The sequence below is a fragment of the Sciurus vulgaris genome, assembly GCF_902686455.1.
Source record: "Sciurus vulgaris genome assembly, chromosome: 10".
Lineage (NCBI taxonomy): Eukaryota > Metazoa > Chordata > Mammalia > Rodentia > Sciuridae > Sciurus > Sciurus vulgaris.
Window position 1 is genome coordinate 11987487 of NC_136470.1, and position 26339 is coordinate 12013825.

A 26339-nucleotide genomic window follows, 5' to 3' on the forward strand; every position below is an offset into this window, starting at 1 on the left:
ACCTGACCCTGAGCTTTCTCTGCCTCCTATTCATTTAGCCCAGGTTTCCAAACAAATCTTTCTTCCTCTAGGATAAGGGTTAGACTCTGGGGCTCCTTTTCCCCTTTCCTGGAGAAGCTCACTTTTTCTGCATGCTGGGGGCCATGCTAGGTATCCATTGTGAAGGGACCCCTGGTTCCTGAGTGAACCATAGGACATTGACAGGCCACTCGGCTGTGCTGTCCTCCCAGGAGAGGGAGGCAGCTTTTGCTCAGTCTGTAATTTCGGCTCCCATACAGGCCGACCTTGGCTTCCACCCAGCTGATCAGCTTCTTCAAGACACTCAACTCGGTGCTGAGGTACCGGGCCACCGTCCTGCAGGCCTTCAAGGACATGGGTCGATTCACTGTGAACGAGATGGTCCTTTCCTCCAAAGATGTCCTGGTCCTCTTACATAAGTGGAGCCTCATCGAAAGAAACACTAAGCTGCAAGAAGACCTGAGAGCAGCGATTGAGAAGCACCAAGTCAGGGACCTCATGAGTGAGTGTCAGCACCCACAGCGGCTCCCAAGCTGCTTTGGGTCCACCAGAGCAACCAGTGTCCCTCCCATCCCGAGCAGCGTTTCTAAAGCCTCAAGGCCTAGAGCGGGGTGGGAGACTTGGGGTGAAGATCTAACCCTGCTTCTAAATGGCTTTTGCCTTTGAGTAAGTCACTTAACCTACCCAAGTGTAAGGACACTGACCTGTGGAGCAGATAGGAGGCAGCTAAGAGCTACTTGCCCCACCTCGCCCTGTAATGTGGGGTCCAGAGAACAAATGGGGGCTGGAGCTCCTGGATCCAAGCTGTAACGCTACCATGTACAGGTCTCTGTTTCCTCCTGTAGATTTTTTTCTTTTTTTGAGGTGAGGTCTCACTGAGTTTCCCAGGCTGGCCTCAAACTCCAGTGATCCTCCTGCCTCAGCCTCCTAAGGAGCTGGGACTACAGATGCACCACTGCACCTGGCTTTTCTCACACACTGATGAAAGCGTCGTCATTAACGGCGGTCACAGTGGATGTCGTGCAGGAGGGGTTCTCTAGAACAGCCCAGGTGCTCAGGACCCTGAGCTGCCCTCCCACTCCTCAGAGGAGGAGGATCTGTGTGGACAGGAGGGGCCCCAGCCTCACTGCCATTTTTCTCTTTGATTAATAGAAATGCTCAAGGATAAGAACAGGCCCATTGTACCAGCCTGGACCAAAGGCCTGAGGGGCCGAAAGAGGCGGCTTGGAGAGGCAGAGGTGACGGCCAGCTCTGAACTGACGGCATCTAGTTTGGAGACCTGCAAGGGTCTCTTGAGGTCCATACTAACCTACTGGGGGCCTGTGGTCCCTGGATCTGAACCCACTCAGGGGCCTGCAGACCGGACCACCCTGGAGAGCGAAGCCCCAGGCCTTGTGTTTGCCACCGCCTCCCTTGTGGTCAGCTGGGTGCTGCGGTCAGTAGCCGAGTGCCCTCTCAGCAGGGCAGAGGCTTTGGGACTCCTTGGCTGGCTCAAGAGCCACATTTTGCCACACGCGGAGGTGGTAGCTGATCTTCTTGGGGACAGTGCTGTGAGGAGCAGCATGTTTAAGCTGTACAGCCGCCTTTGCAGTGCCGAGGAGCTGGTGGGTCCTGGATGGGACGTGGCCCTCCTGTTCACCTCGGTCATGCTACAGTTGGTGGCAGCCCAGGGCCAGGAACAGAGCCCCTTCCACCCGGCAGTGGAAGCCCTGTGGACGTCATCTTCTTCGGATGAGAAGGACAAAGCCACACGAGGTAATACTGGCTCTTTGGTTAGAAGCTGAAGGAGTGTCTGGAGGGGCTGGGCAGAAGCTTGTACTCCTTAGAGTCCATTAGGTCTCAGCCAGAAACTTCCTCAGTTTGGTGCTTCAACAAAGTATTTGGGTGACGCCTCCCACAGTTCTGGGCCTTGCCTGTGGTTTGCCGTTTGGCCCTCATGTGAAGGGAGAGGAAGCCTTTGCCTTGGCTTCAGGTGAAACACCAGCAACAGTCAGGTTGGGGGTGGGGAAGGGAGCTCCCTCAGAACCGCGGGCCCTCCCAGGCTGCAGAGCGCAGGGTGTGTGACCACCACCCGGATGGAGGATTGCGCTGCATGTCACGGCCAGGCTTGTACGTGCGCTTGCACACACGTGTGGATGTCTGCACAGGTGCACAGAGGCATGCCCGTCTGTGCTTGCACTTAGCGGATGCCCACAAATGGGAAAGCAGGAGTGAGTGAGGAGGGAACCATGCAGCCTTAATAACAGTAGGAGGACTTGAGGAGTGTGGCCTCCTCCATCGGGGAGGGGAAGGGCCAGCTGGCCAGGCAGGCGAACTGACCTGGGAGTGGGTGACCTTCTTCCTCTCATCTGGCTGCAGCCAGGAAAGTGAGCCTTTCTGCCTGCCGCCTGTCTCCTCACTCGGGCGGTTGAGGACGTGATGGGACACAGTTCTGGGAAGTGCCCCTCAGACTTCAGTGCTGGCTCCGGGCGTGGGTGCTCGGAAGCAGAGGAGACTAAGTTGTAGTTACTGCTTTCTTTATATTATTTATATTATAAATATATTTTCATATTAATCAGAAGGAAGTACATTTTAAAGTAAAAAAGATTAACACAAAAATCAAGCCAACAGAAAAGTAGTGCCCACCCGGGGCTGCGGCTGTGGCGGCACTGGCTTTCCCTCCAAAGGGCGCATCCTCACGGCCTGTCCCCTCTTCTGCCTCCACAGCATTCCTGGTGTCTCTGTATGTCAAGGACATCTGGCTGGGCAGCCGGCAGCCAGACACCCTTCTGGCCCATGTTCGAATGGTGGGTGACACTGCGGAGGACACGGCGGGTGGTGAAGAGGCGGCCATGGTTGTGCTCTGCAAGGACATCGCTGCCTGCACCTTAGAGGCTTGAACCCAGCTTCAGAAGTCTGGCTGGGGCAAGTTCCACGGAAGGCAGGAAACAACAGCTTCAGTACGTTGACTCGGTTTCCTGAAAATGTTGGAAGGACTTTATTTAACTGACCAATAAATAATAAGCTCAAGGGACCGTGTGTACCAGATGGCCAGAGCCATGTAACTGCAGGTACATCATGGCCACCAGGCTTATCAGGGCCGGGTGGGCAGGTCCTTCCCCTTCTCTGTGAGTGCCTTGTCCCTCGCTGGGAATGGCCAAGTCGAGGATACTTGTGAGTGCAGAACGGATTCATGGTCATTGAAGCTAAAATGTTGAAAAAAATCTGTCTTTTTTTTTTTTTTGTGGTGGTGCTGGGGATTAAACCCAGGGTCTTGTGCTTGCGAGGCAAGCACTCTACCAACTGAGCTATCTCCCCAGCCCCCTGTCATATTTTTTGATGACCATGAAGAAAGATACTTAAAGTTTTCTGTCTATAAGAAGTCATGACAAGATTTTGTATACTATAAATCAGTAAGTTCCTGCAGTGTTTGTTGATTGTTTTATGAAGTCAAAAGATGTTATACTAAATCCTAAAGAATGACAGCCTATGTTTTTAAAGTTATGTTTCAAAGGGGATTTTGAGTGTTATAATCTCTTGATAGTAAATATCTATTTTTGTAATGTTTTTGTGTTTTGCTTTGATTGATTTTGGTGATTCTATTCCAGAAACTTGCATTTTACAGGTCAGAATTTGACTTGAGGGTCACATGATAGTGAGTATTGTAGCTAACAAAAGTCAATATGAAATTTTATGAATTTCACAGCTAAAATACTAGCCTGGTCCTTTCAGACCCTTCCACACATGCTGGTCCCTGGAGGGCTGTTTTGTTACTTGGGAAGCAGCTATTTAATTTGTCCTGTATAATATACATAGCACTGAGAACGGCTTGACTTTGCCTTAAACATTTACACTTACTGATACTCTTCAGAGTCTTTTGTATGTTTTAACTGAAGTAAGAATAATGCTTACTATGTTTAGTCCCTTTACCACAAATAGGGTTTGTCGTCTACAAAGCAAAGGCCATTTATCTCTCCTGTTCACTCCTTCCTTAAAAGAGCCCATAGCAGGATTCTTTGAGAACATTCTGAGGTTGTTTGGATTCAAGTTAGACTCTGCAAGCACTGTTCCAGCAAAGGCCCCGTTTTCTGCACCTTCTCTTCATGGTTCCCTCTGTACCTTTGTCTTACCCTTTTGTCAGGTGCTCATTGAGTTTCCTCTGACTCTATTTGTAGGGGCACGGCTGGAGGAGCAGGGTCTGGGGTATCCCTGCAGCCCAGGCCTCTAGGGGACGGGGAGGGCCGCGCAGGGTGGATTTCCCTGGCGTCTCCAGGTTCTCAGGTCCCCGGGATGGGTGGGATGTGCCTTCTCAGTGTGGCTGGGGCAGGCTCAGGCTCCACCCACCTGGTGACCCCAGCCTGCCTCTGGCACGAGCCCGGGGAAGGAGAGGTTGCCAGGCAGCCCTGTGCCTTCCCGAATGCCCCGTGCCAGCCAGCGACATGGCTCCCTTCCTTGTGCTTTCTGTGAGGAACTGTCCCCTGGATCTTTTCTTCTGTGGCTAATGTGCAATAGAACAAGTGAAATAGATGAGTTAGGTGGTGACAGGGTCTTCAGAGCCGGGTTTTGGTTCAGTACGTTGAAGTCGCGTCTTTGGCGAGTTTCCCTTTCCACATCTCCGCAGCTCGCCAGGCTTTTCTTCCCTTCCTGAATTCACTGTACCCGAGTCTGGCAAGGCCATACCTGGCCCTCCCCATGGAACCGCTTCCCAGTCACTCAGGTGGAGGAGTGTCTCCCCTTGGGAAGAGAGTGCACACGGTCTTCACCAGGACTTGGAACTCGAAACACTGAACTGTAAGTAGAGCCAGCTCTCTGGATCTGCAGTTCCTCAGCCGTGGCTGCAGCCAACCACAGATGGGAAATTCCCGAGAATCGCCTCCGTACTGACTTCCTGTCGTTCTCTAACAGCACAGGGTAACAAGGCCTCCTAACATGGGTGCTGTGTTCCCAGTGAGTGTGGAGGGTGTGAGTCGGTGCATGCAGACTGGTCCTGCAGAAGCAGCCAGAGCCTCTGCAGACGTCGGCACCCTCGGGTTCTAGAACCAACCCCTCGACTTCAAAGGACAGCTGTATTTTAAATGCTGCTGTGAAAAAGGAAAAACCATTTACAAAACGACCCACCAACTCCCTGCCCGAAAGTGCCGGGTGGCACAAGTGGGTTTTCAGGCCCCCATTGCATGGTGCTGCCTCTTCTCCAGGCCAGCGCTGTTGGGTCCTAGAGGATTAGGAGCTCAGGACTCCCAGAGCCAGAGTCACAAAGTGGCATCTCGAGTGGGACTCCACCTGGCAGCCTCCACAGCTTTTCACGCCTCGCTCCCCTTGGGCTCAGGCGCTGCCTCCCTCCAGGGGAGACCCCTTGGCTCTGTGTGGAAAGCCGAGGAGGCCAGCTAGCTGGCAGGGGAGACACCACCACATCTTAGTGAGCAATGGAGGACATGAGCGCTCTGCACACCTCCCCCGTGTCCCAACAAAGGTGCCGATGGACCAAGAGCACACGGGCAGCGTTCACAGAAGACTGGTACGGGGGTGGGTCAGTGAGTACTTTAAATTCATATATATTTTATTTTCCTACTCTTCTCAAGGCCAGCATAAGATGTGAGTGAGCAGGTTAAACGTGCTAGATAAAATCAGCCATGTCTGGAAGCAGTTCTCAATGCAAGCGGGGCCGCCTGCAAGCCTTTAACAATGGCTCGGGATGCGTCACCTCACAGAGTTGTTGACTTGGCCACTTTCTGCTGCATGTAAACAGGCTTTGAAAAGGCAACATGTATGTCCAGGTTGGTTTGGCTTTACCTGTCCACCCGACCATGAGTGGTTAATTGAGAGGTTCTGTCTCCAGGCTCACTGTGCTTGCTCCTGTCACGGGGCCCCCGTCCAGGTTCTGTTCCCAGAGGGGAACTGTGGGAAGCACAGGGGTGGGGCAGGAGGACTCGCATGCTGTAGCCACTAGTCAGCCCCGGCACTGCTTCCTGGCGTCTCTACTGCCCCCTGGGAGGCCCTCCTGAGGCAGGAGGGGAGGTTGAGGCTGTGGCTCCATGGGCACATTTGGTGATGCTGGGGGCCGGTCCTGTGGACAGAGCAAATAGGAGGCATCAAGGAGCTGACTGGAAAGCATTCTCACCTGTGCTGCCTCCCCGTGCCCCTCCTGCCTGCCCAAGGCCATGGGGAAGCCCAGGGAGCAGGGGAGAGTCCACCAGCTCTCTGAGTCCATTACAGATTTCTGAGAAGTCAGGAAGTGCTTTGTCAGAAAGTAGGCCTCGGGTCTGTCCCTCAAGGTTACTTCCTCCTGTACCCACTTCCAGGGGCCTGGGGCAGAGTCACCTCCATCCAGCCACTGGTCTGAATAAGCTCTGCTTACATCCATACCCAGGCCATCTTGTGTCCCAGCTAAGAAGTCCATCCTCCGCACTGAGGGCGGTGGGCGCAGCTGCCTGGCATGTGCCCCAGCCATCAGTTCCCACCTGTCTTGGCTTTCATCCACAAAACGGGGCAGCAGGTGAAGTGAGGCGCGGGAGGGCTGCCGTCTGAGCTGGAGGTCAGTTTCACATGGCTATAACGTTAACTTAGACAAAGAACACAGGAACCTGTGGAGGCTGGCGTCCCTCGTTTCAGAAACCCCCAGTGCAAGAGCTTTTCACTTCTTCCTCTCTCCCTTCCTTTATGCCTTTCTTCCACATGGAAAGAGGACTCCTCAGGGAGCAACTTGCCTTCCTTAATCTCAGTAAGGACCGTCTTTGCTGCCCGGTTTGCCCATGTCTGTTACACGGTGCCTCGCGGGCACTTTCTACAGTGAGTCGTGGGCTGAATGGCATCGTGAATTCGCCCCTGTAAAACCAGAGCCCGGAGACACTGGTGCTGGGCTCTGCAGAGGCCCTCGTGTGCACCCCCGCCCAGGGGACTTTCCACCAGGAGGCTTCCAGGGAATCCTTGCGAAGTGTCCTGGGCCTAGGGTGGGCTTGCTCCGGACTCCTCAGAGGAGCAGAAAAGAACATGACTTCCTTAGTTTATCCCCGGCGTCTCAAGGTAAAACACGCTTAAATGTAATATGAGTTCTAAAATCTGAAAGAGGAGAAGGGATTTCTTCACTGCTCAAAAGCTGGTCCCTGCCTCCCCCAGAGGCAGCCAGAAATGGCCTGCTGAGGTGTAGACTGCGTGAATTAGAGACCACAGGCAGGGTGGGAGGTAAAATGGGGGTGGGAGGGAAACAGAAGCCCCCTCACAGTGCATCAGCTGGCAGGTTCCTCACAGGCGTGACCTGGGACCCCCCAGGTGTAGGGGCTGTCCTCTGGTTTGTGTAGGGCCCTCCTCTCGCCTCCCTGTGGACCAGCTTCCTGTAGTTTTGTGTGGCTTCGCTCCCCACGGCTTCCGTCCATATGGACGTTGTGGTCCCTAGAGGTGCACAGCCTCTCGTCCTCCCAGGCCACATGGTGCAACTCCCAGAGCCACCTAGTTCCTCTCTCAGGTTTCCAATTCCAAATTTAAAAGTGGGTGTCAGACCGGCAGCTCTTCTGCCAGGCCACACAGCCATTGGCCAACTTCTGGATGGGCTTGCACTGGGTCCATTTCCCACCCTGATCCTGTCCAGCTGTCAGGATTTAGGGCCCTTGTGAGAACAGTCATTAGGATAACAGCAGCTGGGAAGGAAAGTTGGATTTGGCAGGAGAATTGACGAGCATGAGACAAGGTTCATAATGAGCTGGGTTCTAATTACCACTTGAAGCTCCTGGATTTTGTCTCCAATACAACCAACACTGAGGCACACATATGGCATTCAGTAGGAGGTAGTGACAGGGATACCTAATCTAAGGGTGCATTTTCCTGGTAAGCCGGTTGGCAACACTTAACCTGGTACAGGAGGTCATTTCGTTACTTTCTTTAACTGAATTGAGATATATTTTACATGTTGGAAAGTTCACCCACTTAAAGTGTGTGATTGATGGTTGTGCATTTATCACCATAATCTAATTTTAGAACGGTTGAAGAACACATCATTGCACGCGCACGACTGTCGTCATGTCGTGGTGTGAACCACCCTTCATTCTGTGCCATTGCTCTTCAGCACCTGAGTTCCCACAATGCCCTCCGCCCTCCCCACTCACCTCATCTGCGAGGCCCCCGACCAGGACATGTAGAGCAGAATGAGGAAGAGGAGCATCACAAAAGCAGCCAGGCTCACCCAAAAGGCAATGACGATGGCATCTGTGAGAGGAGCAGAATGTTCTCAGGTCGGTTTGCCACCAACAATAACCAGTGGTGAGGGGAAATAGGGAATCCGGACCCTGTGTGATAGGGCTGAGTGAATTTATCCTCTTTTCTTCTCACCTGTCAGCCATTAGCCTAGGGAAGATATTCCAATAAGGCCTTGGGAAAGAACAGTAAAGTAGGGAAGTAGCTTTTGCCCAAGGCAACTAGCCACTGGGTCATTGGCTGAGTGTTGAAGGAAAACTGAATAAAATCATGTGGCACCCTGTAGATCAGCCTTCTTGGCTATTGCTACTCAGAGGAGACATTCTTGATAGGTTTCGTCTCCTTCCTCTGTCCCTGAGAAGGGAGAAGAAAGGGCTGTGGGCAGTTCCATGGCATTTGCTGACCAGTCCCTTGGGGAGCAGTGCCAGAGGCCCATGAGGTAGAGACCCAGAGGAAGATGTGCACGGAGCCGTGGTGCCCTTGGAGGGCCAAGGCCTCACTGCTCCGAGGGGGTCAGCTGAGGCCAACCTGCTCAGGGAAGCAGTCTTCATTATCAGGTGGAAAAGCTCATCTCTGGGCAGTACAGGGAGGAAGAAACCCTTTTGGAGCTACTACTCTGGCTGTAGTTGTGGCCAGTAGAAGGAAACCAGGAAACAGGCCGAGCCTCTTCGGGACCCTGGGTAGGACAGCAGGGTAGGTGGTACCTGTCTCTGGAGCTCCAGGTCAAGAACATTGTGTAAGTTGCTGGGAACTGTTTGCTACCGGTAGGGTGTGTTTTTTTTTTTTTTCTTTTCTGGGTATGATTATCTAATGGGTGAACAAATGAATGGGAGAAAGAACAACCAACCAAAGGAATGAATGGGGTGTTAGAGATTTGTTAGTCAGTCAATAGACATGGTGGTGGAGCTCTGGGTGTGAACGATGGAATCACCCATTCCTTGAAATGCAGGGGGGACTGGTTCCAGGACGCTTGTAGATACTAAAGTCCTCAGATACCCAAGTCCTTTAGATAAAGTAGCATAGTATTTGTATATAATGACCATGTCCTCCTATACACTTTAGTAATTACATAGTAAATATATTACTATATGGTGAATATAATATATTACTATACAGAGAATTTATACAGTAAATAGTTGTATCATGTAGGGAATAAGTGCAAGAGGAAGGTCTGCACGTTTTTAATAGAGCTGAGTTTTTTTTCAAGCATTTTCTGTCTGTGATTGGTCGATTCTATGGGTGCAGAACCCACAGGTACACTGAGAGCTGGCCGCCCCTGGGTGCAGAGTCATCTCTGCCCTCCACAACTCAGAAGGCAGAGGGAAAAACAGAGGACTTGGAATGATGAGTGATCTTGAACCCTAACCACCAACATCAAAAACAGTCTAGTGGGCGCGCACCTGATTCCAGCGACTCCCTGAGGCTGAGACAGAATAGTGAGTTCAAAGCCAGCCTCAGCAAAAGCGAGGCGCTAAGCAACTCAGGGAGACCTTGTCTCCAAATAAAATCTAAAAAAGGCTGGGGATGTGGCTCCGTGGTTAAGTGCCCATGGTTTTAATCCCTGGTACCAAAAAAAAAAAAAAAAGTCCAATGAAAAGGTGGCGTACTTGCCAATGGAATCACAAGCACCCGCTGGTGGTGCTGCATCAGCTGCTCGGCACCTACACTCCCTGGAGGGGCACTGGCAAAGTCCCAGGCTGGCTCTCACGTCTTTCCTTTCTCTCCCGGAGCTGAGAAGCCTGTGGTGGCACCCAAGAACATTAAGCTGCTCGGGGGATCCCTGGACTCCTGGAAAGTGGAAATGAGGCCGCCCCACATGTCCAGAGCTCAAGGACTCGACTCTCTCAGCATTCCTTGGTGGCTCACCGTGCCATTCTCCATTCCCAGAGAGTCGCCATTTGCTTCATGACTTTCCAAGTTCAAAAGTACATGTGCTTTCTGAAAATTTGGCTAAAGATTTTATTCAGTCAGGATATTTTGGATTTCTGCAGTCACTACTGCTTTTTTTCCTCCTCCATCAAAATAAGGCAGGATTTGGGGTCGTTAACCCCCAGAGGAGCTCTGCCAGGACTCTTAGGAAACAGCTTTGAACGTGGGCAGCCAGAGCTCCTTCCCTCTGGCTCGCCCGTGCCTGCTTCAGGTCTTGTCAATATCCCCAGATACTGAGAGGAAAGGAGACTTCCCCGCACACAGCACAGTGTGTTCTGAGAAGTGTGATTTAAACTTTTGCCACACAGAAAGAGGACCAGTGGCCATTGGTTATTTCCTGTGCTAAATTCGTCTCCATCGCGTTCTTTTGAAAAAAAGTCAACCGAGAAAATGCAATTCTTCTTCCTCTTCTGCTGAAGCCTCACTCCATGTGCTGGGAGAGAACATTTTGTTCCAAGGGCAAGAACTGTCATTTCCCAATTTGGGAAATGCTTTAATAGCCAAGGCTTGTTTTCACCAGGCGTCCCAGGCTGGGGTGACAGTGAAACTGGCCGGCTGATGGAGATCTTCCTCTCTCCTCCCCCACGTCCTCTCTACTCCCAATCCCTCTTCTTCCCTCTCTCCTTTTCCTTCTCCCTCTCTCCCTAATCCCTCTTCTCCTTTCCTGTCTCCTTTCTTCCCTCATTTCTTTTGCTCCTTGGTCTCCTGGTAAACACTGGAATGAGAAGAATTAGACATCAACAGTGGGGGGACAAGAAAGGGCCCAGGCGGCATGGGCTGGCTTCAGTTTAGTTCATCTTGAGGGATTTCTCATCCTAACGTGGTGCTAGCAAATTACCCATCAGAGTGGTCCCTCCTCGGTGGGCACTCAGCTCTTTTGAGTGGAAACCACTACATCTCAGTTGAGGATTCCTCCAGATGCTACTAACGTTTGGGTCCCAGAGTCCTGATAGATCCACTCCAAGATTTTCCTCTTGTTGAGGGATGACAGTATGTTTAAAGCCCAAGCTTTGGAGATGTGTGACTTTGAGTTCCAATTCTGCCTAGCTGTCAGGCAATCTGAGATTTTTATGTCTCTGAATTTGCTTGTCTGTTTGCTTGTAAGATGGGATGAAAGTACCTATTATATTAGGTGTTAGGAGGATTAAACAGAATAATGTGTATGTATAATGAACTTGGCACAGTTTCTTGTTCAGCGATTGTGAAATGATTTATAAATACAACTAAATTATTGTTTCTGTTAGGAGGGTTTTGCTGCGGAGGATATTACTGCTTCCTCCAAGCTCACTGAAGTGTGAGGTATGAGTCGATGTCATTATGGCATAGACTGCCAGCTGTCGGTCCTGCTGTCTGCTCCTGTGTGCTGCCCTTGTGATGGAGACTTGCTTTCCTCTGGGCACCTGGCTGCCTGGGTGAGACTACATCTCGCAGCCTCCTTTTCAGCTAGACAGGACCCTTGACAAGGTTATGGCCAAGAAGATGGGAGAAAAACCATACAGGAGTCTTCTTCCAGAGACTGCAGGACTTCCAGTACCTTCTATCCTTTCTTATTCCCCTGCACCATTTTGCTGCTTATCCGTGGATGTGAGGTAGGAGCTTGGCTTGGGACATAAGGATGAGGGACATCCCTTGGATGGCAGAGTAATGAGCTGGGAAGAAGCTGGTTCCCAAGGATTTCATGGAGTCCATTCACCAACCCAGTCTGGCCGACTTTTGCACGAGAGAGAAATTAAGTTCTGTTTTATCTGCTATTCTATTAGCCATCATCAGTGTTCTTTACCAAGTTGGTAGAGAAACTGACTTTCTCAGTGAGAAAGGGCTGAAAAATCCAAGTGAAGGCTAACTTCAAAATAGGCACCCTCCCTCTATCACAGAGACATACATTTTCCTAAAAATCATCTATTGATCAAGCATTTATTTATAGGACTCCTCTTTTGAGATTACCTTTGAGGGCTAGTTTGTAGATCACCTCCCCCCCCCCACACACACATGCACACACACACACACACACACACACACACACACACACACACACAGTTTTGCTACATTATGAGATCTTTTTTCATTTTGACTCCTAGAAACATCAATCAGCATGATCACCCATTTCTTTTATCTGATTTATTTCTGAGCACATCTTAACTATTTCCAGGAAGCAAATCCATCCTCAAAACAGATACAGAACTTACCACCATACTTATTTTATGGAATGTGCTGTGGCCACTTGAAGATCCATAAAAGAGGGTTTATGAGAAAATTTTGAGTAATAACAGAATTGGTCAAGAGCAGCGCCTCATCCTAGAGGCTACTTCAATACAAATTTATTCAGAGGTAAACATGCTGGGATCTCTTTAAGCCATTATGTCCCACTGTCCTATATATAGTATGCCCATAAAAATCTTAAATTGATCAACAAATATACCACTTGTAGTCCCCTTGAAATAAATATTATGCTTTTAGAGTTGTATTCTTTTGAGGAAAGTAATAGGTGAGTGATTATAGTGTTCGAAAATATATATTTCCTTATATATGAAAAATACATAAAGGATATAAAAGCTTTAGATTGATTTCCAACCTATTTTCCTGAACTTGTGTTAATTTCATGGAAATGTTTGCAGAACTAAAAACTTGGGTCTTAGTGGGTTGAAAATCACTACTGTGTCACGCACATGGGCTGCACCATTGACTGAAGAGATTGAAGCCATGGTAAAATTGACCCAGAAACATTACTCTGAATGCAAGGAAAGGCGTATGCAGGAATTGGTTCAGTCTGTTCACTGGATTCTTTGTACTGTGTTCGGAAGAGACTGATTACTGGTGTGGTTTTCTTCTGCTGTTCCAGCTCTTGGAGTTGCGGATGAGCAGACCACGTTATTGAGCTGCCAAAGGCAGCACATCAGCAGAACTTGATGTGAACTATGACATATTCTTCCTAACCCATAATTAAAGAGAGGCAGCCATGTGGACCCAAGAGGTAGACAACACAGCATGACAGCCACTACTCCTCAAGAGGAACCAGTCCATCTTGCTGCTCTCTGTAAAGCAGCCTTAGACCAGGAGCTGGAGACCCACCTTATTAGAATAATCTGTTTTGTCTCTATGAGCCTAGAATGTGGGATTGGTTTTCCTTTAAGCTTAGCCTCCAAAAAAGGGACAGGCAGTCAAACATATAGTCAGTCAATTCAAGCAGGGCCTCAGAAATCAAATCTCATGTTCTACCTTATTAACAGCTGAGGAGACTCTTTCTCTCTCTGTGAAACCAACAAGCCATGTCAAAAATCACAAGGCTGACAGTGTCTGTGAACAAAATCACAGATTTTGAGCTTTCCCTGGGAAAGGGCAGCCCATGACCTTGGACCGAGTTCTGATTGACCCGTGTATGTTTTATATATGTCCTAGGTGTTTCCAAATACCTGCCCAACCATGATGGAATATATTCCAGTGTATGGGCATGACCATAAAGATCTTGAAATCCTTCCCTCCTGTTAGGTTCGCACATAAGCCCTGGGTATTTTTCCTGTATTTTGTTTCCTTCTCTGCTCAGTGCAAGAGTCAAACCCAGTCTGGTCTGCCATGTGTCAACCAGCTGAGCCAGGTGGCCTCTCAGGAGAAGATCTAAGCCCGAGCTTTGCCTCTTTGTCCCCGCCTTGAAGCACTCCTGGCCTATGACTCCTTTCCCAGCTTCTTCCTGTCTTTGATGCGTATGCTGCAGAGAAGCCTGCAGAACTGGGGTGCCATGCTTTCTGAGTTTTTGAGCTGGTGGGGGAGAGACCCAAGTGAGAGAAAGTCGAATTCATAAGCAAAAAAGCCAGCAAGAATGGTCACCTGCTGTCTATGACGTGACCTCTGTCCAACCTACCTGGGTGCACCTGACCCCACCTCTGAAGCCATGTAACAGGACATCAAAGGAGACTGTGGGATCCTGGTCCCTTCCTGAGACTGCCTGATGTTGCTTTTCCTGATCATTTGAGAAAATAAAAGTGACACAGAATGGAGGTACCACAGAGGATGGATGATAAAGATGTCCAGTTTTGTATTCTTCGTAAACTTACTGTAATTCAAATACCAAAAACAGAAGTGTATAGAACAACAATGGAACAGGTTTTCCCTTCTCGAGGCCACTGTTTAAAATAGGAAAATCCTAAAAATATCCTATATATCTGTAGGTGCAAACTTCTAGAACACCAAGAAGTCATTTACAAAGTTTTTGTGAAAGTTGAATGACTTGGAAAACATGATATTGGTAGGTTGTTGTGGTTTGAATAGGGGTAGTGTCTCCTGAAGGCCCGTCCATTAAAATGTTGGCCCCCAGGGTGGTGCTTTTAGGAGCTGCTGTGGGCCTGTAGGAGGTGGGGCCTAGAGGAGGTCCTTAGGTCATTGGAGTCATTCCCTCCAAGGGGACGGTGGGACGCTGGCCCCTTCCTCTCTGTTTCCTGGCTCATGGTCTGTAAGTGGTTGCCACACCCCAAGGTTGCTCCTAGTCATTGCCATCTGATGCCCTCACCAGAGACCCAAAGCAGTGGGGCCACCTGGTTTTAGATGGAGCCATCCAAAATCAAGAGCTCAATGAATTTTTTTCTCTTTGTAAGTTAATTGCTTCAGGTATTTTGTTATAGTTACATGAAGATGACTGAGACATAGGTAAAAAAAGAAAAAATACAAAACACATCCATAATGAGGTTCTTTGTGAGACAATCCTGGGAGGGCTTCAGACCTCTTCAGAGATGTTGGTCAGCTTTGCCAGGCCTGAGTTGGTCTGGAGCTGAGGGACAACAACGGACAACCTTCTGGAATGCCAGTGTGGGGGAAGCCTTCATCAGCCATCGAAGAGGGGGCTCAGTGGGAGTCTGACAGTGTATGACAGGCTGCGGGTGGCTCTGTAGCATCCACCAGGGGCTGTGGTTTCCTCATTGGGATAGTTATTGCTCCACTGAGGCTGTAAGATCTCAGGGGTCCGTGGTCCAGCCAGTGACTGGGCTGGTTTCACCAGATGTATGCATATCCCCCTGCTGACCCCACCCCAGTCCTCTGTACTGCTCCTCCAGATCCCGACCGTGTGAAACAGCACAGTGTGTTTCCTTTAAGGAGAAGTGCTTAAAGGAATCCTATCAGTGTCACAGGGCATAATGTCTGTGTCAGTTATCAATTTATTGCTCCTCGACTCCTCAGCTCTGAATGCTGAGGAGCAATAAATTGATAATTGACACAGACATTCATTATGAAAGTTAAGAATGTGTAAAGGAGCTGCCCATTTCGCATGAGGTTCTAATCATCCATCCAACAAAGATTCGGTGCCTGCTTTCTATTGTCAGGCATCACTCACGATGTGGCCAGGTTCCTGTCCCCTGGATCATATATCTGGTAGGATTTGCCCACTCATCATGATAAGTATCATGGGAAGAATCCTGGAAGCTATGGAACCTGGGCTTTAAGTTCCAGCTCTGAGTGTCTGACTGCGCTTCTCTGGACCCTGGGACCCCTACGTTTATTTCCAATTCAGAACATCATTGCATACTTACCTAAGTTGACCTCTGCTTCCTAGACTGTCAACTCCTAAGAGCAGGAATAGTATCAACTTTAAATTTCCAACCCCGGTACATCACCTGCCCAGGTGTTACCCACCATCAAACTTTGTATTTCACCAGAGGAATATGTATAGCAAGAAAACTGGATCTTGTCCCTTCCCTGCCTGCAGTGTTAGATGATACCCCTGGCTGATGGGAAGTCCTTTGAGGCTGGTCTGTGATGATCCAACCACACTGTGGTCTATAGCTCTCAACCTGTCACACAAAAAGAGCTCACGTGTCATCCTCCTGGATACATCTGCTTTGTCCCTGGGAGGTTAACTGTTCTCAACCCTGGGAAAGCCCTTTATCTATCAGGCACATCCTTATTGATCCTTTGGGACTCATCTTCTCTAGGAAGATGACTTTTGCCCCTGGGACTACCTCTCCCCAGACCTCTGACTTCCCCCTGTAGACACATTTCTCTGTGCCCGCCACGTGGCCTTTACAAATTTCCAGTGCAACACCATTAATGGAACAGCAGCTTATTAACAGCATTTCCCACCTGACTGCAAAAATGGGGATAAATACAAAGTAGCCTTTTTGATACGTCCATTAAATCAGTGACCTCTACCAAAAAATGTCTCCTCTAGAATGAAAAAAAGACTTGGGGGAAATAACCACCAGATGCAATTCATCCATATGGATGGGTCAAACATGGCTCATAAGCACATTTGGGGAAAGTTGAATCTAGACTGATGTGTTAATCAGCTTTCCATCACTGTGACAAAATACCTGAGATAATCAACTTAAAAGGAGGGAAGGTTTATATTAGCTGACAGTTTCAGGAGTGTTAGTCTTTGGTTGGTTGGCCCTGTTGCTTTAGGCCTGTGGCAGCACAGTGCAGCATGGCAGCAGTTGGGAAGCAAAGATAGAGAAAGGAAAGGGCCAGGCTCCCAGCATCCTTTTCAAGGGCATGTCCCCAATAACCAAACTTTCTTCCACTGGGCTCCAATTCCTAACAATCCTACTGCCTTCCACTACCGCTCAGACTGGAAACCAAGCCTTAACACATGGGCCTCTGGGTGACATTCAAGATCCAGACTGTAACAACTGAGTAGTAAACGCCACTAAGAAATAATCACTGAAAGGTTGCAGCTGTATTAATATTATGTTCTATGGTTTGCTAATGAAGCCTTTGGTGGAGGAATGTCCTGAGGGTCTGCATGGAAATACATAATCAAAAAGCAAATAAAAGTAACAAAATCAAGCTAATGAAAAACCCCAGGGCATGAATTTATTTTTCTCTTGTATCACCAGCTCCCAGTGTGATGTCTAGCCAGAATTTTTTTTATGGTTGCATCAAACGTGAACAAAAGTAAGAAGGTAAGAAAAACTACAGTGTGTTTCTAGTCTGGGGAGGAAGTGGGTTTCACTGGAGAGAACGGGAAACTAAATTGACAAGGCCAAGTTTCAGAGGGAATGCCAAAAAGAAGAGGGAAGCTGAGGTCACTGGGTAAGGCAGAGACAGGCCAAAGGCCAGGGGCACACAGTGACACTGAAGACTTGGGTCCCCAAGGGCCACCAGCTGGTGGCTTGTGATTAGCTGTGAGCCCAGAGAAGGACATTTTCTAACCTCCTCTGAGATACAGGATAGAGGCAGCCCTGCGCTCGCTTGTGAGGCTTGAAGAGGAAGAGGAGAAGTAGGGAGAGAATTTCCCTGTGCCCAGGTTTCCCAGGATGAGGAACTTGCGGTGGTAACACCGGAGCCATGCAGAGTAAATGAGAGGGTCAGTCGGCTGGTGGAGTCTGTTTGGGCCACGAGGCCAAAAGGCACAAACTGGGTGGCTGCTGTGGTTTGGATGCGAGGGGTCTCCTGGAAGCACATGTGTGAGACAAGGTGAGAAGGTTTAGAGGTGAAATGATTGAGTTCTGAGCGCCTCCACCCAATCAGTGAATCACTCCCCTCGGGGGCTTCAGTGAGTGGTCACTGAGGGCGGGCAGGGTGTGGCCAGAGGTGGTCGCCGGGGCCAGGCGAGCCGTTGGTGGAAGGCAGAACTCTGTCTCTTGTCTCTCCATCCCGTTTACAGGCACGGGTCCGCTCGGAGGGCCCCACCCTCCTGACCGATCACCTTCCCAAGCCCCACTCCTGACGCCATCCCTGTGCGTTGGGTCTGAACACGTGGATCTGGGGAGGACCCAAGCATTTGGGCCACCGCAGTCACCCTGCAGGGAAGCACCCCAGGAGAGAAGATGGAGTTGGACATGAAGATGGAGAGTCACAGAGGCCAGGGTGGGGAGAAGGACATGACCGCCAGAGCCGCAGTGGAAGTGTGCTGAGGGGACACAGCCTGACTGCGGGGCCCAGAGGAGGGAGGGTGGGGAGGGGCAGGCGGCCCAGGGCGGGAGGGACGGGCTGCCAAGAGGGCAGTGGGGGCTGGATCCTGAGGAGGAGGAGAGGCGCTGGAGGAGCAGATGAACTGGGGGAGGACGACAGCTGGACAGAGGGCCAGAGACGTCCCTCCCCGAGATCCCGTGCCATCATCTGTGCCCCTATTCATCACTTCTGTGACCAAGTCTCTGAACATCCTTCTGTGGCTACGTTCCTGTGACTTGGGCCTCCCCATCCCCTCCACCACCACGGGTGGCCCTCCACCCATCACCAGTCAGCTCGACTCACAACACCCTGCTGCAGGCGTTTGTATCTGGTGTCAAGCGACTGCTGAGCTCAAGGCAACATCCGCAGTCGTGACGGCTACAGATGATTTATTTTCAAAAATACATTTCTTTTTGATGTATGCCTCTGGAGACTGGGAAAATGACCTGCCTCGGGAGGTCCTTGTTACCAGGAAATATGCCAGGTGAAATACGCCAGTCACAGGAGGACAGAGAGTATGTGATCCCACTTGTAAGGTACTGTCTCAGTCAGTTTGGGCTGCTATGACTGAAAGGTCACAGTCCAGGTGGCTTAAATAATAGATATTTTTTTCTCCCGGTTCTGGAAGGGAGGAAGCCTGAGATCAATGTGGACAGTCCTGCTAAGGGCTCTTCTCCTGGTTATGTTCTCCCCTGGTATGGGGGGTGGGAGAGATGGCTCCCAGGTCTCCTTCGAGGACACTAGTCCACCTTGAAGCCTCTGCCTTCACGACCTAGTCACTCCAAGGACACCATCTCCAAATCCCACCCCACTGGGGAGTTGGGCCTCAGTACAAATTGGGGGAGGGGGGGTCACAAACACTGAGCACAGCAGGTCCCTGTCATGGCCAAATCCACAGGGACAAAAGTAGGGTGACAGTGGCCAGGGGCAGGGGAGGGTGGAGGAGATGGTTGGCACTGACGGTGTGCACCAGTGTGACTGTCCCCGCTGCTGCTGAGCTGGCCTCCTGAGTAGCTGAGAGGATAAGTCTCACATTATGCATATTTCCCCTCAGTCAGAAAGGGGGTCTTGGTCAAAATGGACTCAATCGAAATATTTAAAACTCTTTCGAACCCACCCAGAGCATAAAGCTATCGTCACAAGCAGACAGTGCAGCTGTCTACAAACTCACGGTCCTTGTCCTCCCTGGCTCCAGCTCAGCACTTCTGTCCATGGCAAGGACCACCCTTGCCCACCCATGGGGCCCTGCCTGACGCGGTCACAGATGGGCTCTGGGAGGAGAGGGGCGACTGTGGGAAGTTCTGGGCTTCCCCTCGGGAGTGTCGGCAGGAAGGTAATATCAACAGTGTGCACAGCAAGAGTCCATGTGAGTGAGTGTGTGACTACCTGTGTGGACATGCACACCCGTGAGCACGTGGGACATGGACACAGAAACACCCCAGCTGACCAAGCATTGAAATGTTGACATTGTTTTCTTTTCCTCCTGAAGGATGGGGTGAAGTATTTTATTGTATGACTCTTTTACTAAGAGCATATTAACCTTTAAAAATATTTCTAAAAATTTGAATTATACAGTATTTCAGATATACATAAAAATACAGAGAAAAACGACAAGGCCTATGTCCCCATCAAACATGTTGCCACATTTGATCCAGATGCCTTAGGAAAAGCAGAATTAAAATATTACGGAGAGAGTTGGAATCCTGCCCTAACCTGTTGTCTCCCCATCCCAGGGGAATTAAAGACTGTCTCAAAATGTCAACACTTCTTCCTTTGACAGATGGAATCTAGTTCTCTCCTCTTGACTCTGGCCAGCCTTAGTCACATACGCGCCCAAGGCTACACTGCTGGCAAGGGGCAGAGCTGAGATGCAAATTCCAGCAAACTGGCTGGAGACCATGTGCCCCACATTTACACGAGTCCTGTCTCCTGGCCTGGGCTTTGGAAAAAAATTCAACAATTACCTATTCAGGGTCGAAGCCTACTTGTGGGAGGTATTTTTGTCTAACCCAAACTCCTTTTCTAGAAAAATTAGAAATTAAGTTCAGATAAGTCACAAAGACTGAGGCACCTGAGACAATATCCAGGAATCAAAAATTCCTGAAGGAGCATCTCTCACTGTGAGTTCAAAGATCTCCTCCATCTACGGGGCTTGCAGGTAGAAGGCCTCGCGATCCTCTAATAAAGTTGGAACTGGTCAAAGAAACTAGGACTTCTGAAGAAAACTGCTTTCCTAAGATAAATTTCTTTAGAGTTGAATTTGTTTGGGTTTCTGATAAACTTAGTGACTTAATTTACTTTATGAGACAGATATTATGTGATTATTCTACAGGAAATAGCCAAGGAACCCAAGACTTCTGATTGGGTAGGCAGAGGGCAGGTTTCCATTTGCTGGGTCCACTCACTATTCCTGGGTTTTGGTTTTTATTCTCATTTCCTTGGCTGACTTGTTATCTTCATTGAGTAGCTGGACAGATCAGAGAGATTGTCCACAAAGTGCCAAGTTACCCAAGAGAAACTCATGTTTATCCTCCCTGAGACCATGAAGATTACATACCGTTTGCATTTCCTCAGAAATTATATCATGTATCTTATAGGTAGAGAGAAGACCTCGCCCAAATCTAAATCTCAACAATGGAAAAAGCAAACTGCAATTCGAAGAAACTCACTTTGATTAACAGAACCCCAGACAAATGAAATTTTTTGATCAAAAAATTTGTCTTAAAAGATATTCTAGCCGGGAGTAGGAGTGCATGCTTGTAATCCTAGCCTCTCGGGATGCTGAGTAGGAGGATTGAGAGTTCAAAGCCAGCCTCAGCAAAAGTGAGGCACTAAGCAACTCAGTGAGACCCTGTCTCTAAATAAAATACGAAATAGGGCTGGGGATGTGGCTCAGGGGTAGAGCACCCCTGAGTTCAATCTCTGGTACCAAAAAAAAAAAAAAAATTCTACTTACTTTATGGCAGATTAACACACAAACTTGCTACAGAAGATTACAGACACAATTTGACTCCAATTCTGTGTGTGCTCTGGTCCCCCTGTTGCTTACCCTGACATCTTCTAGAGTAAATAAGTGAAGAAGAAAAAAGGCAGGCGTTTCCAGTGGACACCCAGCTTCTGCCTGGCCATCCTCCCCCATTTCAACTTACGTTTGTTGGCTTTCAGCTTCTTCTCGTCCACAGGGATGAGGTCCAGGTAGTCCAGATAATACTCATAGCTATAGTATGGGGCGGATGTGTTTGTCTGGTTGGCCATGATTGTGGCACTGGGGAGCCAGCGTCTGGCCCGCAGCTCACATTCAGAATGAGGCTCTGGGCCTCTGGAAGGAGATTGCTTAACTGATTCTGTAGGACTCATCCAAGTGTGTCTGTGGGTCTCCAAGCATAAGGCCTGCCCACTTATCAGAGCAGCTCTGCTGGATGAAAGGTCAACATGTTCAGGCACCCCCCTGCTTCCTCTTGATCCAGTTCCAAAACAAGCAGAGCAAAACAGCCAGAGGTCAGACTCCAGTGCCGCTCTAGATCACCCCCCAGCACAAGGAGGGGAGCTGGGCAGGAAGACAGAGGCTGGGGCCTCTGGAAAGAGAAGATGTGCAAAGGGCTGGAGAGGACAATCACTATTTGTCTTCAGCAATTGAAAAGTTAATAAAACCGTTAACAAAAGCCCAACGGTGCCCTTGACTTACATGGAGGCAGTTCTCAGTGCTATGAAGCAATCAGCAAGTCCCTGGCTTGGATTCAGTATCTCAGAATCCAGCCTGAACCTGTTCCCTCACTCATGTACACATACCCAATCCATTAAAACAGCCCGCTGCCCCAGTTGAGTATAGCTATTTGCTTTTCCCTAAACCCCCAGGAACCAACCAGGCAGCTGTATTCGTCCAGAGTGAAGAGGCTGTTTGTGTGGACAAAAATGGCCCAGGATACAGCACTTGAGAAGCAGGGCACCAGGGTCTGTCCAGCTCTTAGCTAACACAGAGTAATGAATTCTGAGTTTCTGGAGGGCTGGCCTCTAAAGTTAGACACTCACTCTTCCAGATCCTCAGACGGTACCAAGAGGAGCATTCTGAGTGTTGGATGAGAAAGACTAAACGTGAGGGGGCCCTAGAATTTTGCTTTTGAGAATTAGGAGCTCAAAATGCAATTTTATGGGATCCTTCCTGTGATCTCCCCACTTGCCAGGGTTATTGATTCAGATTTACACTGCCAGACGTAAGCTTGAGAGTGTAGACAGTTCATCCAGTCAACTGCAGCCCTGTGTGTGTGATCAGGCTGCTGTGTCTGAGGCATCCCTCAGCTGACAAGAAGCGGGTATGAGCTCCTGGCTTCAGAAATTCCCTGGAAAAGTCAAAGAAAACTCCTGCTTCTCTGCTCTCTATACTTCTGATGTCTGGTTGTTTTTTTGTGGGTAAGTTCCTTTCACACCAAGTAATTCCCAATTTTCAGTAGACATGGTGCATCCTGCAGTTGGTTTCAATTCTGATGTTAACTGCCCAGAGCTGTCAGAGATCCCCCAGGGTAAGAGCCCGGCCCCATGAAATGCCAGTCACCAGTCCCAGGTTGTCACTGTCCTCCCGAGCCACTGATACACATCAGCGAGTCCCAGAGTCCCCTCCTCCACGGTGATCATTTGCTCTGGCTCAGAAAACTCTGGAAAACAGGTTACTTACAAGATTACCTGTTTATCATAAACCAATACTAGACTCTAAGGAACAGCTAGATGGAAGAGATTTTCTATTGTTCTTACTCCCTGTCTTCCACCTTACAAGAAAGTCACTTTGAAATAACAAATCCACTCTTGGTTCTTTCTGTTTCCTTCGGCCCTGCTCTGTCTTTAAAGCCAGGCTCCTCGCTCAGTTCATCAGAACGCTCACTTCCTGGGATGAGTGTCGCTTAATTCCAGAGTTACAAATAAAGGCAAGTAAGGTCTTTGTGCAAAAGTGTCGACATTGTCTTTGGACAAGATCTGGAAACTGATGACAGGGTAGATGTAGAATGTGAGAATATTTGAGAAAAATAACTGATTGGCTAACAACTGCAGCTTACTTACAGGCCACATATCTTTGTAAATCAGCTTGCTGTCCCTGTTAGTCAGCTCTCCATTGCTGACACCAACATATCTGACACAAGGGACTTCAAGGAGGGTAGACTTGTTGGGCTCATGGTTTCGGAGGTTTTCAATCCAGGGTCAGCTGGCTCCATTGCTTTGGACCTGGGTGAGGAGACCATCATGGCAGAAGGGTGTGGTGGAGGAGAGCTGCTCAGCTTCTGGCAGCTGGGAAGCAGAGGGGGAGAGAGAGAGAGAGAGAGAGAGAGAGAGAGAGAGAGAGAGAGAGAGAGAGAGAGAGCGCTACTTCCTCCAACCACAACCCACCTGCCTATGGTTTCCATCTCCTCTCAGTAGTGCTTTCACATTATCAACCTATCAACTGGATTAACCACAGATGGGGATAGAACCCTCATGATACAACCACTTCCCTGAAGACCGCCTCTGTATATTGCTGTGTTGGGGACCAGGCTTCAACACATGAGTTCTTGATGAGCATTCCAAACCTGGACCATGACAGTCACTACCACAAACACCTGATACTATCAACATATACAGAGAAAAGGTTTATTTTAGAGGTTTCAGTCCATGGTTGGTTAAGACCTGTGCCTGCACATCATGGTGGGAACACATGGCAGAGCAAAGCCCTGTCCTCACGGCCAGGAAATGAAACACAGAATGTGGAAGGGGCGGGGCTCTGTGATCCCCTTCAAGGGCACACCCCCAATGACCTAAAGACCTCCCATAGGCTCCACCTCTTAAAGGTTCCCCACCCATCAATAGCACCACCCTGAAGACCAAGTCTTTAGCACATGGGCCTTTGGGGAAAACTTAATGTCCAAATTAAAGTACTCTGCATGGTGTTTTGCAAAGAAGGTTCCAACCTTCCACCACATGTATGCCCCTCTCATTCTGACTTTCCATATCCTCATAGACAAAAATAGAGAGTATTTCTGCACCTCTTGCACTTGGGTTGGACCTGGACTTGTTTTGGCTTTGACTCATACTTCATATTATGAAGTTGGGTTGGCTGGGTTATGGCTCAGTGGGACAGCATTGAGCCAGCACACACAATGTCCTCAGTTTGATTCACAGAACAGGGGGAGAGGGGAAGGAGTCATGTAAGTTCCAGGCCAAGGTCTTACCAGGTCTCACACAGTCTTCATCTCCTGCCCATAAGCAGGCTGTGGTACTTTGGGCTACACTGGCAGCCCAAGTAGACTAATACCACTCTCAATCATCTAGAGATACTGCTTGTGTAGAACACTGTATCCAATGGCTACAGAATATCTTTTCAAGTATAATGTCTTCTTTTTGATACTATTATAAATGTATTTTCCTAGTGTTAAAAATGTACAATATATAAATTACAATAAACAATGTACAATGTACAATAAAATTAGCAAAAGATGTGCAAGACAAAACTGCAAAATGTTACTAAGGAAAATTAAGTAAGACCTAAAATACACAGGGAGATAGCAGGCTTGTGGATTTAAAGCTTCATTATTGTTAAAATGTTAAATAGATCTATAAATTCAATGCAATCTATAACTTGGTAGTTTTTTTTTTTTTAAATTGACATGATAAATTATATTTTGCTGAAATTTTAAGTCTGTTTATCATTATAAGAAAATGAATTAGGCAAGCCACATACGAGAAGGAAATATTTAAAAATTGTACATATATCTGCTAAAGAATTTATATATATATATATATATATATATATATATATATATATATATATATATGGAGAGAGAGAGAGAGAGAGAACTGGGATGTGGCTCAGTGGTTTAGCACCCCTGAGTTCAATTACTGGTACAAAAAATTTGTGTGTGTGTGTATGTGTGTAAAGGGTAAACAACCTAATTGAAAAATTGACTATAGACTTGAACAAATACTTCACAAAGACATGTGACTAGCCAATAAACACATGAAAACATGCATAACATCATTACTCATCAGGGAAAGGCAAATAAAACTGGGAAATATCCCTATATCTAACAGACAGGGTGAAGTTAAAAAGACTGATGATGATAAATGTTGGTGAGTATATTGAACAATTGAAAATCTCAAAGATCCCTCATGGAATACAAAATGCTATAAACACTTTCAAAAAGAGAAGACAGATATAGCCTCAAACAGTATAATTCCACGTATTTGAAATGACAGAACTATGTGGAAAAAAACATTTTTAAAGTGGTTGCCTCTGGGTGTGGCAATTGGACAGAGACCAGGAAGGAGCCAAAAGGAACTTTCTGGAGGTGATAGAAATGTTACCTATTTCAATATAGATAGATATGAGTTACATGGGTATATGCATTTTTTTAAGTCTCACAGAATTGTACATTTAAAATTCATGCTTTCCACTGTTTTACCTAAAAAAAAAAAAAATTGTATACAAGCAAAATAAATACTGTTTTAAAAGGACCATTTAAAAAAAAAAACCCTAAAACATAAAGAAACGTTATTCAATGTCTCTTTCTAAAGGAACTGCACTTGCAAATTTTGGGGATTTATATTTTTGAGGAATTTTTTTGGTAACTGTGTCTTTAAGGTGTGACAGATCTTCCTGACAATGCCTGGGGCATCACAGAGTGCCACCTGTGCATATGAGTCCAAACCTTGTGCCTTTCTCCTGATCACTTGCAGAGAGGTGAGGCCAAGACTCAGGACAAAACCCTGACTCCTAAGCTTAACATCAAGATGGGGGATGGGTGGCAGGCCCAGGCGGAGGTCCCAGGAATTCCTGAACTCTCCTGTGAGTCATCCTAAAAGGTAAGTCAATCTTTGGATTGAAATTAGGAAATTCGGTGGGTGTAGGGGAAGAGTTTCACGTCTTTATGTTACATTCTTTAAATTGAGGAATTATAGATAAATTTACCTTTTCCCTCCCTCCCTCTGTCCTTCCTTTATTTTCCAATTGAGCATAATTTAGTTCGATGAGTTTGGAATTTTCATTTCTAATAAAATACTGATTGTTAAGGTGACTTTGTTAGTCTGATAACAATCTTGGCTTTCCAAAAAAAGTCGAAATGCCCGCTTTTCGTTAGTTCATTTGGAGAACGCCCTTTTAGTTTACAGGAATATTTGTGTTTTCACAGGTGTCAAAACCCATCGTTCCCTAACTGAGATGTTCCTCGGATATCCAGCAAAATGAAAGGAACTAGGAGAAAACTTGGGAGTGCTTGGAAAGAAAGTGAAGGTCTCTGACTGAAGAATTCTGTTGGAAATGTACTGTTCTCTTACAGCGTTGCAATCCCTCAAAGTTAATGCCCTCGAAAGGCTGTCTTGAAAATGACAAAGCA

The 26339-nt window shown here is 48.1% G+C and overlaps 2 protein-coding genes across 3 annotated transcripts in view; one reads left to right on the forward strand and one right to left on the reverse strand.

Annotated features, from left to right (window-relative positions):
• The window catches only part of URB1 (URB1 ribosome biogenesis homolog), a 67059-nt gene extending 63831 nt beyond the window's left edge, over window positions 1-3228 (forward strand). Inside the window, exons 37-39 of the mRNA XM_079156416.1 lie at window positions 279-520; window positions 1171-1773; window positions 2725-3228. Coding sequence (XP_079012542.1) covers window positions 279-520; window positions 1171-1773; window positions 2725-2897 — 1018 coding nt within the window. The 3' untranslated portion in view covers window positions 2898-3228. The remainder of the gene's footprint in view (window positions 1-278; window positions 521-1170; window positions 1774-2724) is intronic.
• Window positions 3229-5051: 1823 nt separating this feature from the next.
• MRAP (melanocortin 2 receptor accessory protein) lies at window positions 5052-21455 on the reverse strand. 2 transcript variants are annotated; one of them, XM_079101131.1, is made up of 3 exons: window positions 9789-10693; window positions 8094-8193; window positions 5052-6061 (listed from the first exon to the last, which is right to left on the reverse strand). In XM_079101131.1, the coding sequence occupies exons 1-3, from the start codon at window positions 9826-9828 to the stop codon at window positions 5941-5943; spliced, it is 261 nt and encodes an 86-aa protein (XP_078957257.1). In that variant the 5' UTR covers window positions 9829-10693; the 3' UTR covers window positions 5052-5940. The 2 variants fall into 2 exon arrangements, with proteins under 2 accessions (XP_078957257.1, XP_078957256.1); XM_079101130.1 differs by lacking the exon at window positions 9789-10693 and adding an exon at window positions 21138-21455 and having other exon boundaries at window positions 5057-6061.
• Window positions 21456-26339: the final 4884 nt, after the last annotated feature.